Source organism: Thermobia domestica, chromosome 12 (genome assembly GCF_964235325.1).
Source record: "Thermobia domestica chromosome 12, izTheDome1.hap1.1, whole genome shotgun sequence".
In the NCBI taxonomy this organism is placed as follows: domain Eukaryota; kingdom Metazoa; phylum Arthropoda; class Insecta; order Zygentoma; family Lepismatidae; genus Thermobia; species Thermobia domestica.
Window position 1 is genome coordinate 162,458,459 of NC_137465.1, and position 21,900 is coordinate 162,480,358.

Below are 21,900 nucleotides of genomic sequence, written 5' to 3' on the forward strand. Positions count from 1 at the left end.
TTTAAATCCAAGTACTGAAAAGGATTGTAAAATCTCAAAAAGCGTATGCAAATGTCATGAAAATGTTTACGTAGTTTATGTTAGAAAATTGTCTTGGATGTAGTACAGACATGTGTAAACTTGATATACGGGATGGATTTTACCCCCTTTTACACTTTACACTTAATGAATTGGAACCTGAAACAATAGGGCTATTTGCAAGTACCAAGTTTCATTAAAATCGGATAACTTTTACGAGAGTTAAAGTGAAACGGGCGGACATGTCAATCGAGTCGAATGGAAGAAGCTCGCTTCAGTATATATATCATTTACAGCTATATATATAAATGTATGTATCACTTACAGCTATACTTATCACTTTCTTTTGTTGAAATTTTACCTGTTTTCACTAGCTTCTCATTCTCTGATTTCCATTCTTGAAAAAGTTTAATTTACGGTACTTCTTCTGAACCTCTTTCCCTAAGAAATCTTTAAAGCCTTTTCTATAATATCTTAGATGTACTTCGTCGTTGTTTTTCTCTTGAATGTTTCTGCGTACTTCTTCAAACTGTGCTTTTCCTTGTGAGATATGGAAGAATATTTTGCAATTTTGACCAGTGCTACACGTTTGTGTGTCAAAGTTATGTGTCAATGTTATAAGTTCCTTATCTTTTGTACGTACTACAACGTTAATCGCAATGATTATTCACCTTAGTCATCAATATTCTGGAACTATGTTTTTTAAGGAGTAGGAAGTATTAAGGATTTTTCATAATCCGAAGTACACTCATGTCCAAATTATTGTCGCATATCTATAAACATGTTGTTTTAGGAATATAATTTGATAACGAATTCGCCCCGTATTTCTTAGAATGTCAGTGTGTATATAATCGACAAAGACATGTATGTGGAAAACTTCATGTCAAAAGAGCAGTAAATAAGAACAATGAAACGAAAATAAAACTTTCTTGTCCATTTAGCAACATATTGTTTTACTTATTCTAATTTTCGTATTTATAATTCTTTTCCTATGAAATTTACCACAAATATACATTTCCCGATTATACACATAGTATCAGTATTTAAAGTACTCTGCAAAATCATTATCAAATTATATTCTTACAAGAAGACAGTTATAGATATGCGACATTCATTTTGGACATGAGTGTACATAACCCTTTTGATACATACTTCAAGTGCCAATTAAGATTAGAATTTGGATGTCTGGGTTTTCCGGGTCTATGATCATGTTAGCCCGTCAGGTATGAGGGACGACGTCCCTCGGCGATCACACTGCCCGGGGAATTGGGAAGGAAGAAAGGAAAGAGGATGGAAAGAAGCGGCCTGGAACCATGCGAGGTACACACGGAAAAGAAAATATTTGACAGTTGACAAATTTTCTTTTACCAATAATTCGGGAACAAGTGAATTAATTTGGATCTTTTTGTTGTTATCCTTAGGATAATTATAACTCAACTACTTGTCAAAGTCGGTACTCTAATAGGTTAATTTATTGTTGAGTTATGAAAAGAAATTTTGTCAACTGAAGAATACTTTCTTTCGTGACTGTACTTCCAAGTATTTGGCTAGTGTGAAAGAGGAAAATCCAGGAAATGTTAATCAGGATGGCTGGCCTAAAAATGTTTTTACACTAATTCGAACCGAGGGACCAATAGTATCAACATGAAGGACGTTAACGATGTTAACAAAATAACTGCATTACTTAATCCAACGCAAGTGATATCGTGTTTCTGATGATTCACAGCAAATAACACTGTTCATATTAAACGTTACATCTATCCGAGGCCTTAGTTGGTATGTACGTTAACAACTTTCATACTAATTGTTCACATAATGCCATAATTTAATTCTATATGATGTAAATAATCTCAGCATGCTGGTTTTGAATAAAGCAACACTTTTAACATATTGCAATATATGACGTTACAATAATGATTATTGTGAGTAAAACTTAATGTTTCTATATAAATGAAAGACCAAAAGGATATTAAGATAAACGAAAAAGTTCATTTTCCTACAAATGTGTCTCAGAACTTCCTATGCCATGCCTTAGCCGTCTTCAGTGACTCTCTTGTGGCTTGCTTTACACGAGTGCTTGACACACATCAACCTCTATTTCTTGGTATCATACGGCAACAATGACTTCGATGACTTCTATCGTGGTGTTCAAAAGTTTTTCTCTGAAGTCGACGGGACATGAGGTGCCACGATTTCTCAATGGAGTTCGTATCAGGTGAGTTCGGTGGCAAACCACAACCAGTTAATGCCCATATCGAAACACCACGTATTAACTACTTGGGCTCTGTGACAGGGAGGGTTATGGTCTTGGAAGATGAAATAATCAAAATGAAAAGTAACCTCTAACAGTTGCCAATAACCTTTGTAATAGTATTGTGATGCATTGTTCGGCAGAAGCGATTCCAGTGCAAATTTCCAGTCTGTCAATACCTCTCGAGGTGAAACAACCCCACACCATAACACTTGCACTGAACTTGTGTGTTGCCAAAACGCAATCACTCTTCAGTTCTTCACCCTTCGTCATCCAGAGCCTGACACCACTATCATTCCCAAAATAATACATGTTTCTATTTGTCAGCACCAGGTACCCTATATGTCACAAAACTGTTTCCTTGCTTTGATGTGTTTTTCTGTAAGCCAAAGCGTTTCCCCTGGACTTTTCTTGGAAATTTCTTCTTTCTTCAGCGACCTGCCCTTGGCTATGTTGGACGCATTGACATTAACATCATCAGAAACAGTTCGAACAATTTTTCTCATGGTAGAAGACTGATCGCTTAATGCTATTGCCTTTATTTTTTCGCAAAACACGTGAACTTATTTTTGGTTTTCTCACACAATTACTCATCAAGGATGACATTACATGATTACTTTGCTTCCTGAGAACTCTTCCTACCATGGTGTGATGCACACGAACTTTTGTAGATATCTGCCGTTGCGAGACGCCCGCTGCTTTGAGAGCTAGTATCATTCCTTGTTTGCGTGGTGACGTATCGCTTATTATTTTTATCCATTTTCTATAATACTGGTAACACTTACTGTGTAAACTTAGTATAATAATGCAAAATATAACTATTTAATAACAGAATAAGTCTCGAACAACTATTTTCGACAAAATTTCCACTTGTAAACAGATTATATCGAACTAATCAAGGATGTTATGGATCTGTCCATGCGTATCTTCATCCTATGAACTCAGTGACGCCGAAAAACAACTGAGCATCGTCTGAGCTGGTACGTCTGATTGGCTACTCTCGTTTCCGCCATGTTTGTTAGCTCGAAACATTGAGATCTTAGTGGCGTGGAGCTGGCAGAGTAGGTGTAGTGGAACTGTGACGTATGGCTTCACGATTTTATTGTATGGGCAGATTCTCTATTTTATAACATCCTTGGACTTATTAGGCACAAAGATATCAGAGCCACCTGTTGGGGGAAAGTAGAATTTAAGACAGCAGCGAAAGTGGAACCAAAAAGCATCAACCAGCACAATGCAACAATTTAAGACTCGATTCGACATTGTAAAGCAGAGTATATTATTATTTTGATATTAAAACATACTCCAATGTCTCTAAATTTCTGCAGTGGTGCAGTTAATTAGTTACAGACTGTATATTAAATAAATCAATCTCATAAATTAATAACGGATTAAACAAATACGATAATACATTACCAAACTTTCTTAATCTGCTCAATAATGTACACAATGATATTCAAAATTTATAATGAATAGTATTCATTAATACAATCGTTATTTAATTCCTTTCTAATCAGTTAAGTTAAACTCATTAATTAGGTAGCGCCAAAAAATATATGTTAAAAGACACTATTATAAATATAATAAGATTGGATATTGAATGCAATATTTGATCTAGACATATCAGAAGATCAAGAGACATCTTTTAAACACATTTGGCTCATGATTTGTTCAATGCACTATCCGAAAAAGGAGGTACTGTAGCTCAGTGGCAGATTGCTTACCACTTACGCGAATTGTCCCTGTTTCAATCCCGGAACACTGATTTGGTGATGTACGTAGGTTGTCTCAAGATTCTCCCGTTTCATCCTACATTCTCATTCCACCAGGTATTTCACAATAATTTCTTTTCATTAATCATCTGTCTGCCTTAGCCCACAGGGGATAATCGTGGAACGTAAATCTTACAAAGATTAAATTTGATTTAATTTTATTCTATACATACCATGGAATTTCATGTTATTTTGTAATCTCATTTGATCACAGTTCATTCGATGAAATAATTGTGAGTTTTTATGACAGGTGAATTGAGGTGTTGCTAGTGTAAGAATCACTAAAATAAAGCGTTAAAAAGTTCTATGTGTGTATATGTGATTACATGATTTTTATACTCTTGTGAGGTCTATAGAACTAAACTATTTCATATCGTATGCATAAAAAAAAAAAAAAATGATGCTTCAGTTACTGAACATCCAGTTGTATGAAAGGACAAGCTAAGAAACTAAGAAGGAACAATTCGGGTTTAGTCTAACCCTTCTTTATTAACGTGGAAATATTTATTCAAATGTTAGAATGGAGGCGGAATAGGCTAACTTGCTTTATTCAGCTTTGCAAACACTTAAACTAAAATTTATTTATTTTACATAAAGGTACATATATAGAAAAAAAGTTCAAATTGGGCAGAACAATACATTGTAGGAAAAAGTGTAATCATTGAAATTCTTGAGAGTTTTGACATTTTTTTTTCATATTGGAGTTATAACTTTAACACACTAGTGACGTTATAACGGCGACGTGTATATATGTTCAGTAATCACAAAATAGAACTAATGACAGTAAAGCACACAGATGTATAGTATTACTAATAAAACTCCAACTGATTAAGCAGTATATATTATATTTTAAGATTATATATTTGTGTTACATTTTCGGCTATGTAAAATAACCTTCTTCAGACACATTATGAGAGAAATATCCAATTTTGACAGCTTATATATAATGTGAATGCAAGACACGCCCACTTTCTCTTTACAAAACGTAAACTTTTCATTGGCTCTAGAAAGTAAATTTTTAATTACTGTAAACGTAAACTTACAGAAGAAATAAAACAGATTGGAAGAAGAAATAAAACAGATTGCAGAAGAGATAAGAGAAGGACAGGAGAGTAGTAGAATGAAAAACACAAAAGAGGTAAAACGTGCCCTAGAACGAGTGGGACACAGAAGAGAGAGAACCATATTGTTCAGTGTTGATGTAAAGGCAATGTTTCCGAGCATCAAGAGGGAGCACGTGTTAAGAACAATAGAAGAAGAAATGGAAAATGGAAAAAGGAGAAGGTGTTGAAGGCCCTAAACCTGATATGGGACAATAGTGCATGTATGATTGGTGGAAAATTGGTGAGAATAAAAGTGGGGCTAAGCATAGGTTCGAGACTAAGTCCGGTACTAGCAGAGATTGTTATGAGCAGGTGGAAACAGAAAGTAAAAGAAGATGGAGGACAAAATCTTATAATGTTTTTTAGATATATAGATGATTACCTTGGAATATGGAAAGGAACTAAGAGACAGTTATAGAAATTTGTTAAAATAATTGAGGACGAAGAAAAAAGGATCCGGCTAGAAATGGAGATAGAAGATGAGAGGAAAATCAACTTCATGGACATGACTGTAGAGAAAATAGGAGGAAAATTGGAAACGAGATGGTACAGGAAAGAATGCGATACCGGGATATACTGCCACAACAGGAGTGGCGTAGACAGAGGAACTAAGAAGAACATGAAAAAGAGAATAGAAATGATAGATAGCAACGAATAAAGAAGGAAAGAAGACATATAAATACTATGCCAGTTATTAAAGGGAAACGGATACAGAGAAGAGAAGATTTAGAAGAAATAAAGAGAGGAAGAAGTAGAGAAAGAAGGAAAAGGATGGCTTGGTATTGAAAGTGTAGGAGAGAAAACAGAGATCCTAAAGAACCTGTTGAGGAAGGAAGGGATTATTAAAACATACAGGAAAGGAGGAAAAAGGATAATAGTCTTAGTGAGAGAGAAAAGAAAGAAGAAAGAAAAGGAGATAAGACCAGAAGAGGAAGGAGTAGTGTACCAGGTTAATTGTAAAGAGTGCGATATGAAGTACATAGGAGAAACAGGAAAGAGATTAGAACAAAGGATAAAACAACATAAAGACGATGCTAGACTAAAAAGAGAAAACAACGCAATATATAAACATATTAAAGAAACGGGAAATGAGATAGATTGGGAAGGAATAAAAGAATTAGAAAGGGAGAAAAGGAGTGTGATAAGAAAGTGGAAAGAAGCCCAGTGAATTAAGAAATATGGGAAGGAGAAGTTGATGAATTGGTCTAGTGGACTTGTAATACAAGAATTATGAGAAAAAAATTATAGACAAAATAGAAAGAAAGAATTAAAAGGATCAACACGAGCTGTTGGAGCAGGTGTACTACAGAGAACAGCAGATGGGCAATAGCGAATAGAAAGTGTAAGTGACAAACACCTAATTGAGAGTTTCATAATAGGTACGCAAAAAGAGAAAGTGACTACAGTAATTTAAAAAAAAAATACTTTTTAGAGCCAATTAGAAGTTTACGTTTTGTAAAGAGAAAGTGGACGTCTCTTGCATTCACATTGTATATAAGCTGTCAAAATTGAATATTTCTCTCATAACGTGTCTGAGGAAGGTTATGTTACATTACCGAAATTGTAACACAACTATATAATCTTAAAATATATATATACTGCTTTGATCAGTTGGAGTTTTATTAGTAACCTTCAATTTTCAAAGCTACAATGAATAATTTACAAGTATAGTATCACTGTTTGTGTCCTCTAAGACAGCAATATTCTTGATGAATATGAAGTTAAAAAATTAACTCTCCTCTCTAAACAATATTGAATTTCCATTGACAACATGGAAAGCACTTATAATTCGTCTTCTTTTTCTGATGACCTATGCCTATTCAGACGTTGTTCATATATTGTATATACACAAATTTGTCAAACACGTATCTTTTGAATCAGCAGTTCCCATTCCCATGACTTGCCTACCATTTTTAAAATATGTTTCCTCCTCCTCAAATATTTCTGTCTTTCCTGCAAACTGTTCTTCCATCTGATTTACTAAGGTTTCACAGTGAATGTTTTATTACTTTTAATAAAATATAACAGGACTTGACACTGCTTTAGAATCCAGAATTAGAGAAAATGCTCGAAGAGATGAATTTACAACTCACTTTCCGAATCAATTACTATCTGCTATGAATAATTATAATCACGTCCATTAGAGAAGGTATGAAGTATATCCAATGCATTATTCTTACGTCAGAATAAGATGAAATTGAAAAATAATTTTAGATTAGTTTAAATATTTCTGTCCCTTCAAAATTACTCAGAAGGAACGGACATGAACGTGTCATCCGGACATCCAAATCAAATCTAGTTAATTCAATAAACATAACAAAGATATGTTCATGAACAAAAAATTAGGTGCCATGGAAAACGGAGTAAGTCCCTGGGGCCCATTAGCACTCTTAATATAAAGAAAATCGAAGACTCTCAGTGAAATAGCTATCGCATCAACACTGTTCATTAGAAAGTCATGGTTTATAGTTCATTCTCTTCAGCATGAAACATGCTTTCCAGAGGTGCTATGTGTTCGGGACCATAACATACCTGAACAAGGGAAACTGGAAGATGTCGGGAAAGTTCCCTCCAAAAATTCCTCCCATCAACTTTGGAGTGGCCCTAGATAAAAGCACAGTATCCAAATGTATCTCGAAAAATATTATGGGAGACAAAAAATGTGTGTAACAAGTTCTGTGTTGATAGACAGAATAGATATGAGGGGAAAATATGTATTGGTATACAAGCTTTTCCCTCATATCTATCAATACAAAACTTCGTATAGTCATTTCTTATTTCCTATAGTATTTTTCGAATACATTTGAGTTGTGTGCTTTTAACCCGGGCCAGTACAGAGGGTTCATAGTTGATGGGACGGATTTCGGGAGGGAATTTTCCCGACATTCTTCCAATTTTTCCTGTTCAAGTACGTTATGGGTTCCGATACATAGCATCTCTGGAAAGCTTGTTTCAAGCTAAAGAGAATGAACTACAAACCATGACTTTTCAATGAACAGTGTTGATGAAATAGCTATTTCACTGAGAGTCTTCGATTTTCTTTATATTAAGAGGTTAATGGGCCCGCCCCAGGGACTTACTCATTTTCATGGCAACTAATTTTTTGTGCATGAACATATCTTTGTTATGTTCATCGAATGGACTAGCTTTGATTTGGATGACAGGTTCATGTCCGTTCCTTGTCAGGATGGGGATAACGTTGATAAGGCATTAGGGTGGTCCTTAGGTATATGGGAAAAATAAATTTTCGAATTTCTTTCCCCGCTCCCTCTATTTATTTTCCTTTGGTAATAGAATGAACAAACTCCATGGCTCTGGATAAGTAGCTTAACAAATAAAACACAGTTCTGACCAGAGCAGAATGAAATATATTAAAAACTATACTTATAATGTGTTACAGTTTCAAGGACCTTAACGTTCTCTTCATCAGACACCAACACTGAGAAAAGACAGGTGACAGCAGATCTTATATACACGAGAAAGTGAAAGGCCACGCTCTTTCTTCTCTCCCATTGGTCGGAGGGAACCAATGAGGATAAAGGCAAATCCGCGCCAACAGAAAAATATAATGAGCCCTTTCACTTTTTCTAACAGTTCATTAAACAGATGACATACAAAGAAAAGTAAATTACAAATAGAAAATATTAAATAAGAAAAATAAATAACTATATATATATATATATATATATATATATATATATATATATATATATATATATATATATATATATATATATATATATATATATATAATTTTTTTAAATAGCCTATATGCACTTTTCTTGCTGCTTTTCTATCACATCCAACAATTTCTCCCATTGCTCGTGTATATTCATACCGCTTGTCCAATTCATTAAGTTCTCCTCTTGTTCTCTCTTTATTCTTCTAGCCTCTTTCCACTTTCTAATAATCTTCCTGTTCTCTCTCTCTAAACCCCTAGCCCCCTCCCAGTCTATTTTATGTCCCGTTTCCTGTACATGTTTGTATATAGCGTTATTATCTCTTTTCAGTCTAACATCATCCTTATGTTGTTTTAATCTGTCCATAAGTCTTTTCCCCGTCTCCCCTATGTATTTCATGTCACACTCACTACACTTCACTTCATATATTACTCCTTCTTCCTGCTCCTCTATATGATTTTCCTTCCTTTTCCTTTTCTTCCTTATGCACTTCAGCAAAGTTTCTCCTCCTTTTCTATAAGTCTTCACACCACCTTTTCTTAATAACTGCTTCAGCACTTCTGTCTTTTCGCCTATGCTCTGAATTCCATACCACTTCTTGTCTTCCTCTTCTTTCCTATCCATATTATCTTCTTTTCTCTTTCTCCTAAACTGCTCTATCCTATATCCATTATTGTTCAATTGTTTGTAGAATTTTTCCAAATCTTTTTTCTTTCCCTCTTCTTCGCTGTTGATGTTGTCTATCTTCCTTTCCATGTTCCTAATGAAATTCTTCTTAGTTGCTTTGTCTACATCACTTCTCCAGTGGCAATAAATACCTGCCCAACACGGTTTCTGATACCAACTGGTAATCACTTTCTCACCTTGCCTCTCTATCTTCATATCCATGAAATTGATAGAGTTATTTTCTTCAATTTCTAATTCTAACCTTATGCCTTTCTCTTCGTCTTCTATACTTTCAACATATTTTTCCAGTTGATTTCTATTCCCTGTCCATATGCCTAAACAATCATCAACATACCTGCAAAAGAACAGTAACTTTCCTCCTGCTTGTTCTGTAACTTTTTTCTCCCACTTGTTCATTACTATTTCCGCTAGAACTGGACTCAGCTTGGATCCAATGCTTAAACCTTCTTTTATCTTCACTAGTCTTTCTCCAATTATGCAATAGCTATTTTCCCACAAAGTCTTAAGCGCTCTTATGACTTTCTCTTTTTTCCACTGACGTATAACTTTCCCTTCCATCTCCTCTTCTATTGCCTTTATGACATAATCCCTTCTTATACTGGTGAACATGGCTTTAACATCTACACTAAACATTAACACCTTCTCCTGATTCACTTAATCTCATCTATCGTCTTCTTCAATTCTTCCGTGTTCTTCACTCTGCATGTGTTTTGACCTTCTCTGATGTCGTCCGTTATTTCTCTTAATTTCTCCTCTAGTGGTTCAAAATAGTTACCTCTGCAGTCCAGTACTGGTCTTAGCTTCACGTCCCTCTTATGTATTTTAGGAAAACCTTTCATGACAGGAATCCTTCCTTTTTCGTTGATCATCTTTTTAATTCCCGCCTTTTTCCCTTCTTGTACTATCTTCTTCAACACTTCATCTTTCATGTCCTTGTTACCGACTTCCTCATATGTCTGATCACATAACTCCCGTAGCTTCTCCTGGTACCATCCATTCAAGAAACTAGTTAAGAAAATTGAAAAAGAAGTGATCTGGGACGTCATAAGGAAAAGAAGTAAGGAAGTGAAAACAAGTGAGAAAGTGTCTAATCAACTTGTGGAACATATAAAGGACGGTGTCAGTATTTTTATGAGAGAATCAGTGATGAGAGATTTAAGAGAATGGGAAAGGCGTTTTGAAGAAAAAGTTAATACCAGATTAACAAACAAAGGAAGATTGTTAGGTTGGAGAGAAGAAAAGGATAATAGGAACAGAGTGGTAGTGATAGGTGACATAGTTTTATCGGAAGAAGAGGAGAAGTGCTTAAGTCTAGGACATAAATTTAAGGTTAAAGAGGAAGAAGTGGACAAGAAGGAATTGGTGTACACAGTAGAACAAGCCATTGTAGACATAAAGGATAAGGACAAGAGAGAGAGAGTAAGGAGAAAAGCATTGTCGATTGTTAGGCAGAATATGAACAAGAAGGAGAGTAATTTGAGGAAAGAAGAGAAGGAAGGACTGAAAAGATTAAGGAAAAGAAAGGATATCGTAGTGGAACAGGCGGACAAAGGAGGCGCGTTGGTAGTAATGGAGAAAGGATGGTACCAGGAGAAGCTACGGGAGTTATGTGATCAGACATATGAGGAAGTCGGTAACAAGGACATGAAAGATGAATTGTTGAAGAAGATAGTACAAGAAGGGAAAAAGGCGGGAATTAAAAAGATGATCAACGAAAAAGGAAGGATTCCTGTCATGAAAGGTTTTCCTAAAATACATAAGAAGGACGTGAAGCTAAGACCAGTACTGGACTGCAGAGGTAACTATTTTGAACCACTAGAGGAGAAATTAAGAGAAATAACGGACGACATCAGAGAAGGTCAAAACACATGCAAAGTGAAGAACACGGAAGAATTGAAGAAGACGATAGATGAGATTAAGTGAATCAGGAGAAGGTGTTAATGTTTAGTGTAGATGTTAAAGCCATGTTCACCAGTATAAGAAGGGATTATGTCATAAAGGCAATAGAAGAGGAGATGGAAGGGAAAGTTATACGTCAGTGGAAAAAAGAGAAAGTCATAAGAGCGCTTAAGACTTTGTGGGAAAATAGCTATTGCATAATTGGAGAAAGACTAGTGAAGATAAAAGAAGGTTTAAGCATTGGATCCAAGCTGAGTCCAGTTCTAGCGGAAATAGTAATGAACAAGTGGGAGAAAAAAGTTACAGAACAAGCAGGAGGAAAGTTACTGTTCTTTTGCAGGTATGTTGATGATTGTTTAGGCATATGGACAGGGAATAGAAATCAACTGGAAAAATATGTTGAAAGTATAGAAGACGAAGAGAAAGGCATAAGGTTAGAATTAGAAATTGAAGAAAATAACTCTATCAATTTCATGGATATGAAGATAGAGAGGCAAGGTGAGAAAGTGATTACCAGTTGGTATCAGAAACCGTGTTGGGCAGGTATTTATTGCCACTGGAGAAGTGATGTAGACAAAGCAACTAAGAAGAATTTCATTAGGAACATGGAAAGGAAGATAGACAACATCAACAGCAAAGAAGAGGGAAAGAAAAAAGATTTGGAAAAATTCTACAAACAATTGAACAATAATGGATATAGGATAGAGCAGTTTAGGAGAAAGAGAAAAGAAGATAATATGGATAGGAAAGAAGAGGAAGACAAGAAGTGGTATGGAATTCAGAGCATAGGCGAAAAGACAGAAGTGCTGAAGCAGTTATTAAGAAAAGGTGGTGTGAAGACTTATAGAAAAGGAGGAGAAACTTTGCTGAAGTGCATAAGGAAGAAAAGGAAAAGGAAGGAAAATCATATAGAGGAGCAGGAAGAAGGAGTAATATATGAATTGAAGTGTAGTGAGTGTGACGTGAAATACATAGGGGAGACGGGGAAAAGACTTATGGACAGATTAAAACAACATAAGGATGATGTTAGACTGAAAAGAGATAATAACGCTATATACAAACATGTACAGGAAACGGGACATAAAATAGACTGGGAGGGGGCTAGGGGTTTAGAGAGAGAGAACAGGAAGATTATTAGAAAGTGGAAAGAGGCTAGAAGAATAAAGAGAGAACAAGAGGAGAACTTAATGAATTGGACAAGCGGTATGAATATACACGAGCAATGGGAGAAATTGTTGGATGTGATAGAAAAGCAGCAAGAAAAGTGCATATAGGCTATTTAAAAAAATTATATATATATATATATATATATATATATATATATATATATATATATAGTTATTTATTTTTCTTATTTAATATTTTCTATTTGTAATTTACTTTTCTTTGTATGTCATCTGTTTAATGAACTGTTAGAAAAAGTGAAAGGGCTCATTATATTTTTCTGTTGGCGCGGATTTGCCTTTATCCTCATTGGTTCCCTCCGACCAATGGGAGAGAAGAAAGGGCGTGGCCTTTCACTTTCTCGTGTATATAAGACCTGCTGTCACCTGTCTTTTCTCAGTGTTGGTGTCTGATGAAGAGGACGTTAGGTCCTTGAAACTGTAACACATTATAAGTATAGTTTTTAATATATTTCATTCTGCTCTGGTCAGAACTGTGTTTTATTTGTTGGTAATAGAAACATCATAAATAAAATTTCACAAAAATCCATCAATGTTAACCCGTGCCGTGCCGCAAAGCAGTGAATTTCTGTAAAAAGAAATCCATTTGCATTTAACGGCACTCGATTTACTATTTGTCAATAAACGTATAATAATTATTACAAATACAAACAGGACAATATAAAGCTTTTCTCTGTAATTCAGAATTGACTGGGTTTCAAATACAGTTTGTTGGTTATAAATCAACAAGGTATGGTACAAGCATCATGATCATCGTCCGTACATATAGTACTTATGGCAATGCACAGTGTTATGAACCACTGTAGGAAAGATATTTGGATATGTTTCTCATGCCACTTGTTCCGTTAGTAAAATTTACATGAGTTAGATATCAATCAGCTAATAAATATATGAAAAATTATAGTGGCTGATATTCCAAAAAAATGGACAGAAAATATATTTGAATTGTAGATCAACTTAATGATAACTTTTACTTTTTACGCAAGGTAGCTTTTCCACACCCTGGAAACAAGTTTCTATTGCCTTTTACAACTTGCAAAAGGAATTGTTTCTGCTCTTTATTTTTAGTTAAAACTGTATTGTGATCTTCCATTAACTTTCCGCTCTTTCCGCTGTGTCATTGGTAACATGCAGCTTATCAACTACTTTTTTCCCGAAAAGAAACACTCCATTTGTCGACCAACAAACCGGATCAATGTCTAGAAAACCTGTAGAAATCCGAAACCTTTCGAAAAAATTCCTATCACAAAATCAGCAATTTCTTTTTCTTCAATATCATCTATTTCACTAGCGTGCAGTTCAAATCGCTTCATTGTTTCATATGAACTGTCACTATTTTTAAAGTTTTCTGCTATTTTGTGTTTTGTTCATTATTGACATTCTCGTCAAAAAATGAAAGTCCTCACATTCCTCTGAGAGGTACCAAAGATGTTAGGAGAACTTAAATAAAGAAACTCTCGAGAAATCAGAATTTATGAGTTTGTACGTTTGAAGGATCTTCAAAAATTGTAAATCTTGATGTGGTGAACGAGATGCACTGGGACAAGTAAACCAAGCTTTTATATACAACATAAACCAAGCTTTTTAGAACAGGAAAAGTGTACACTTGACACAGTCCTTTCCGCTCATTTAACTTAAACTGATTAATAACTAACTCTAAGGCCTATGGAACCCGGAGGTTCAATGCCGCGTTCACAAAAGCTCTCCACTGACTTCTATCCTTAGCCAACTGGATCCAGTTTCTACTTTGTATTCCAATCTCTGCGAGATCCATCTTAATAATGTTCTCCCATCTGCGCCTAGGTCTTCCTAATGGTCTTTTTCCGATTGGTCTTCCAGTCAAGACTTTGGAAGCGTTTCTACTTTCTTCCATTCTAGCTCCATGACCTGCCCACCTAATCCTCCTAGACTTGACGACCCTAACAATGTTGGGCAAACCCTATAAATTATGTAGTTCCTCGTTATGAAGTTTCCGCTGTTCCCCATTCCCGTTCCTCTTGGGTCCGAATATTCTTCTCAGGATCTTGTTCTCAAATACTTTCAGTCTATGTTCTTCCCTCAGAGTAAGCGACCATGTTTCGCAACCATACAGAACAACAGGCATGATTATCGTTTTGTATATTTTAAGCTTCAAATTTCTCGACAGAATTCGCGACGACAAGAGATTTTGAACCAAATTCCCTGCTTTTAGTCGACATTTAATTTCTTCGTGAATATGATTTTCGTCTGTTAATATTGATCCTAAATATTTGAAAGTATCCACTTTATCAAAAGTATTATTTAATATTTTAACGCATCCATAATTTGCCGTATTACGGTCCCGACGCACTTCCATGTATTTAGTTTTCTCTGCATTTACTTCTAAACCCATGTCCCTGCAAGCGTTTAATAAGATCTCTGCATTTCTTTCTATTGTTCTCCTATCATCCCCTATTAAATTTACATCATCAGCATATGCCATAACCTGGTGAATACCGTTCAACTCTAGGCCCTGGTTGCTATATTTGATTTTCCTTATAGCGTATTCCAGAACGAAGTTAAATAATAATGGTGACAACGCACTCCTTGTTTCAGGCCATTTTCGACGTGAAAGCTCGTGGACAAAATTTTCCTACCCGGACTTTACATTGGGATTCATTTAAACATATCTTAATTAATCTAATTAGCTTTCTCGGTATTCCAAATTCTGTAAGAACGATGTATAATGTTTCTCTCCTAACCGAGTCGTACGCCTTTCTAAAATCAATAAATAGTTTATGTACCGGGGTATTGTAATCCCACTTTTTTTCGAATATTTGGCGAATGGTAAATATTTGATTAATATTTGATTGATAGTTGATCGATTTCGTCTAAATCCGCACTGATAATCTCCAATAATTTCATCTACGTATGGGGTCAATCTTGCTAATAGAATATTTGAAAGGGTTTTATAGGATGTTGACAGAAGAGAAATGCCTCGATAATTATTACAGTCACTTTTGTCGCCTTTCTTATGAATTGGAACAATGATTGATTCTTTCCACTCTTGTGGCAATTCTTCCTTGTTCCAGATAAGGAGAATGAGTTTGTGTATCTTGTTCTACAATTTTTCGCCACCAGCTAAAATTAACTCAACCGGAATTTCACCTACACCCGGAGATTTGTGTTTCTTTAATTTCTTTATAGCGGTTTCTACTTCTATTCGGTTGGGTTCTGGAATATACAGTTCTGCGAAGTGTATCTCTTTTTCTCCACGCACATTAGTTTTTGGCTGCGTGTTCAGCGAATCGTCAAAGAAATCTTTCCATCTATTTAAGATGCTATCCGTATCAGTGAGAACTGTACCGTCAGCTTTCTTTAATATATAAGCACGAGGTTGATAGCCTTTCTTAAATTTGCTGACCCCCTTATACATGTCCCGAATGTTTTTATTTTTACTATTATCATCAAGTTCCTTAATTTTAGCTTTCAAAAAGTCGTGTTTCTTTGTTCTAAAAGTTTTAAACTGATTACTAAAGAGAAATACTTTTAAACATCATAAAGCTTTCCGATCCACCTTGCCTGATGTACAGATCCAGGGAAACGGAAAGAAATACCTCCAGGAGGCGTACTTCCTAGAAAAATTACTGTAAGCTCCAAAAGTTCTCTGTAATCTTCTCTGCATTTCCAAATTTTGAACAGCAAAAACTAGCGTATCTTTCTTCATATTGCAAAGAACTGAATTTACACTTCGATCAGAAATTCTTGTAACAAAATTGTTGTGTTGAAATCTCGGCCACTCTTTCTGGAAACCCTTAAAAATTGGCACCTCTGGACCGGAAGAAACTGAAGCACATTCTTCAAATACACACTTTAATACCAATTCAAAAATGTGATGCCTACACGAAAGATATAAAAGATCTTTTTCTAATTCCTCTACAAGAAGAATACAAGCTCCACTGATACGTCCAGTATTAGAAGATGTAGTGTCCCAATACCTCTGCTGTTGCGATTAATATGAGCATGGAGCTCTATCAATCATCAGAATCTACTTACTACCTCATCAGAATCTACTCCTTCCATTGAAATTGTATTTTCTGTTTGGCATACATCTTTATCTTCACCACTTGAATTGATAATCAACTATTCACCCGTTTCGCTTACTTCACAAGTCGTCCTTTTTGCCTTTGAGATATAAGGAATTCCTTGTCCTCTCCTGAATTTGTATTAAGTCTAAAGCATTTGCATGCGCTGTATCAAATAAATCGTCTAACATATCTAAGAAATATGTTTTGTCTCCTTTTCCCTTCACTATTTCCTATACTTGATTTTTGAAACCGATGTCACATTTCGTACAATCCAATGAGTTTATCGATGCTTTGGTGAGTATCCTTGATCGGTATTCTTGCTTTAGACCAAAACATTTTTGTTTCACGAATTGCTAACCGAGCATTCTCTCTTAAAGGTAATTTCGTATTCGTGAAGTACTTGTCTGTTGGACGGTAACTTACAACCCAATATCTGTTCACTCATTTTACCAACGAGATAAATACCACTACGATAACTGATTTCACTAGACACCGAACACATAATGTATGTTCACTTAGTTCATTTAACCACATGTGATGATACGAGACCCACAACGAAACTTCAATTCCCCCCAAAAATAATATATCAAAAGATCACAAATACAATTTGCTAAAATTCAAATATATGTTACAAATAGTCTAAAATTGTTTTATTTACAATAACAGATGTAATTAAAAACAAAGAAGAGAACGATTTAGTTGTAAATAGTCATAACAATAATTGTTTGACATTTATTTATTATTTCCAATTTAATTTTGTTCATAAATCTGCTCCAAATTACAGAAAAACGGGATTAAATAGAAGAATTTAAATTTGTGAATGAATCTATTGAGCAACATAGGAAACTACTGTTTTCTAAATCCTATTCCTTTAAAGATTAAAATGTCTTTGCGGCACCATTTATCGTCGTCATAAACGAACTCAAATTGACAGAGAACACTTCTCTCATTAAAAGGAAAAAGATTAAGTGGTGCGGTCTCAGATATACACAACTTGAGAAATAAGGACCGCCCTAATAAGACATTGTTGTGTCCACATCGAGAATTGTTTTAGTGTTGGTTTTGTGAGCACAATTGTGTGGTAGTCTGCAATTACACCATGGACAAAAGTTGGAATTTCGTTAAACTAGGTAATTAGGCTTCCGAGATACTGAATATGCTACGACAGGCTTACAGTAACGAGGCAATTGAATCGAACTAATATTTCGAGTGACATAGGATTTTCAAAGGTGGAAGAAGATCTCTTGAAGACGACGAACAATTTTGACGACCTCCCTCGAACATCACATGGAACAAATGTGGAACAAGTTAGTGAGCAGTGTATGAGGATCATTAGAGGACGATCAGTCAGATTGCATACATTATTGATGTCTCGAACGGATCAGTGTTGAGAATCGTAATGTCGGAATCGGAAATGTAGTGTGTCACTGTCAAGTTTTCCCCCGACTACTGACTCATGAGCAGAAGGAACATGGCTTCGAAGTGTGTCAGGTCATTCGTAAGTGTGGATTTGACGACCCATCTTTCACGTCCAGTATCATTATCTTGACCAAGTAGTCTTTCTTGAGTCTAAGGATATGACTCTGAGAAAAAGCAGTAGTTGTCGCAGTGAGAAAGTTTACCATTTCCACGAATTTAGAAGGCAAGAATGAGCTACAGCTTAACGAAGGCCATGATTTTTACACTTTTCGAATATCTCGACTTTGCTCACCGCAAATTTGTCCCCTACAATCAGTTTCTCAATATGCATTTTTCACTACGTTATGGAGCTTTAGACGGAGAACGTTTGATCGAAAGCGACTGAATCTGGGACACCTTCTCATCTAGCATTTCCAGTTCGCGAGTTTTAAGATAATCAGAACATTTTGATCCTTCTCCTCGAACCCTACTCACCAAGTTTAGCTCCTGCTGACTTCTTAATTTTCCAGAGATATAGATGTAGTTAAAGAATCGCCTATTTCATATCGTTGCATAGATCCAGCGCAAATTGCAAATTATTATTGACTCGCTTACGCAGAAAGGTCGCATTCCAACAGTGACTAGAACATTGGGGATCGTTACGTTGCTGCGCAACATGACTATTTCGATGAAGATGCCAAATAAACTTAAGTACGTAGCTTTCGTATCGGTCTCTCAAGCCACTGATTGATTAATACTCTGAGACCTTGTATCTACTATCTTAAATTTTTGGTATGTGCTTGTCCAGTCCCAAATTTTCCATCTCACAATTTAGATCACATCTTAATCTTACTTTTAATATATTGGAGTTTTGGATATTGATAGATTTTAAACCAATAGCGTAAGCAGAATTTCTTTAAAAGCTCAAACTCATAAGCTCATATCACTTCAGATTTTTGTATACATATCTTAATAGGATAAATTTTTGTTCTTGCATTATATCTGGTTAAAGGGAAGATTAAAAACCGGAACCCTACATATGTAATAAGGGAAACTGCTGTATACATGTGATACAGCATACAAAGAAAGAATTGAAGGATAGATGCACAAATCAGCGAAGCGCAAAGAGATTTGTATTCCAAGCATTTAGCCTACCTACGCCTATGAAAAATACACCGTACAGCTGCAGCAACATAGATTATGTTCCACTAAAATTACTGAATAGCCTGAATTGAAACAATGATGATTCCGCCAGATTGATAGAGATTAGATCTTCAGTTCGTACTCCTAGGACTTGCCCACGTATTGGTATCAATCTTTTAATTACTTCACTGAGGTAAAAGTTATTACTGTGTTTTTTATTACTGTGTGTGTGTGTGTGTTATTACTGTTATTACTGTTAATTCACACGAAAAAAAATCCGTTATCTGGACAGCGGTATATTGTACAAATATACGGAATCCTCTGTCTTACTGCAGAAATCAGTACGGAGCATGCCTTATTCATATGCTATATAACGCATTGCCCTTAGGTGTTACATCATGCCGTTACAGGATGTCAGACATCTAACAGTTTTCCGTATATCACATGCATATACTTATGTTACATTCGTCAGGTATATTATATAAGTCCATTTGTATGTGAGATTCGGACTGCCAATATTGTTTCATACGGAAAGTACGTACAGATGGAACACTTATACGGAAAGTATTATAAAACATGCGTTTTCAGTTATACGTCTGCTGTACGTAAAGTCCAAAAACTATAGGAATTATACATGTAACCTACGCTTTTAAGTACGCCACCTACATTTTTTCTCATGCATGAGTACTTGTAAACCTCAGAAAATTACTTAATCTTTTGTCTACGAGGGAACAATTTTAAATTTCAAATTATTTAGTGCATCACTACCAAAGAGAATGCTTACTAACATTTTATTTTGGTGACCTTACTTTACCTTTAGGATACTTCACCGGATAAAGTGCGTGTGGACAACACTTGCTAGCATTTTGAACTCTGAGCGCAGAGAGTTTGATGGTTATAAATAGTCCTAGATCTATAGGGATGAGATTTATAGCGATCTATAGCACCTAACTCAAGACAGCATAATACCTGAAATACAAGTATGTTACAGCAAAGTTGACAACATGTTAAAGCTTTTCTGTTGATGAAATTTCGTCACATCCTTGTTGTGTAGTAAGAAGCTTTATTTAAACATCATATATAATACGAGCAAGTCACTATCTATTACGTTGATTGTAAATCACTGTCAGAGGCAGAGGAAATTAAGGGAGAAGAAGAAATTCATAAATATGCGATTTTTCAGAGATGGAGACACAAAACTTCCGCTGAAGAAAGTTTAAGAAGAAGAAGAAAAAATATACATACATAAAAAGAATTGTGAAGACAAGGAATTATGGTTGACAAAAGAGAAACTTAAAAGAAAAAAAAACCTACAAAATCCTGGAAACAGAAAGAAATGAAAGAAAAGGAAAAATGGCTGAAGGTGAAAATAGAAAAATCAATTTGTACCTGTTTTTTTTTTTTCATTCAGAGTCCTGGGGAGGAGGAGTGAGGAGGAGATAGTTAGTTGGATGACAAGAATGTTGTGTGACAGAGAAGAAGGGGAATTCCCCGGAGTGAAATATTGGTTGAAAAGAAACTGAAAGATCACTGGAGCTGGGCTTAAAGGAACAACATAGCGCAGCGGTGCCACACAGCAGGACATTTTATTCTTTAAAGAAATGCTTTCTAGACAGAGAGAGAGAGAGAGAGAGAGAGAGAGTTCTTTATAGACAGAAAACTGCTTCTTTTTCTCCTTTAAATAGCCATTTTTAGAAATGGAAGAATCGAGTAAGTTATTTCTTATGTTGTATTATCTATATAATTTATATTGCTTAGTCTTTCTTTGTAGGTAAATTATGTATTTCGTTTGATGTTTATGGACAATTGTAATACAAGGACACGCAGTAACTCAGCCATATAAAACAAGGAATAAATAAATAGAAAGTTGAAAATAATAGGTGGACCACAAAACTTTTGAAAAGCAATGCTCTATTTTTTAAGTTTTAAAACATTAAGTATACAAAAAGGCATTTGTTTGTAGAATAAGTCTGTAAGGGAGACCGGGGCTGGTTAGCAACAGGGGCTGGTTGACGAATTGCATATAACTCCTCAATTAATTAACGAAATGCACTGGTACTGCTATCATAAAAGAACGACCTATGGATGCTGCTGCCACCTTCATACAGAATTTGTAACTTACTGATAATGGCGTCTATTAGATAAAGAGTGTTTTTACCAGTCTGACGTTTTTTCTTTTTTCATTTCTCTGTTACAACTTCACATAATTGTCACTTCTTGGAATACAGAGATAAGTAATATAGCATTAATTAGATCTGAACTTTGTTTTTATGGATATTCAAACAATAAAACGTAAATGCCAAACAATTGCTGAGTATTTACGACTTTGTTGCACAACATGTGCTTGGGGTTAGTTGGCGTATAGCATTTGGAGCTGGTTGGCAAGTGCGCCAACCACTCTCGTGTGGAATTTTATGTTCTTTTGCTTCTATTGTTACGTTGTTCGTTTCATTGTTATGTTGTTTATAGTTCTATTAAGAGTTTACTCCCATGTTACAGAATAACATGCAAGTATTGGATTACTGTCAAACTTTCGAATCGAGACAAGACTGGATTTGGGCTCTGCTACCTCTGAAATGAAAATGAAAATCATATCCTTCTTGACGTCTCACTGTGTTAGTATGTTGATAGATATTTCGCTAACGATAACTCGCGTAAAATTGACTCAATTTAGTTGAAATTGTTACATATGTTTGTGTTAGTGTCGGCACAAGACCTA

The 21,900-nt window shown here is 35.3% G+C and overlaps 2 protein-coding genes across 2 annotated transcripts in view; one reads left to right on the top strand and one right to left on the bottom strand.

Annotated features, from left to right (window-relative positions):
* The window catches only part of LOC145666164 (uncharacterized), a 30,809-nt gene extending 20,665 nt beyond the window's left edge, over positions 1–10,144 (bottom strand). Inside the window, exon 1 of the mRNA XM_081733244.1 lies at positions 9,643–10,144. Coding sequence (XP_081589370.1) covers positions 9,643–10,144 — 502 coding nt within the window. The remainder of the gene's footprint in view (positions 1–9,642) is intronic.
* Positions 10,145–11,451: 1,307 nt separating this feature from the next.
* Positions 11,452–20,993, top strand: LOC145666166 (uncharacterized). The gene is made up of 2 exons (XM_081733245.1): positions 11,452–11,953; positions 20,953–20,993. The coding sequence occupies exons 1-2, from the start codon at positions 11,452–11,454 to the stop codon at positions 20,991–20,993; spliced, it is 543 nt and encodes a 180-aa protein (XP_081589371.1).
* Positions 20,994–21,900: the final 907 nt, after the last annotated feature.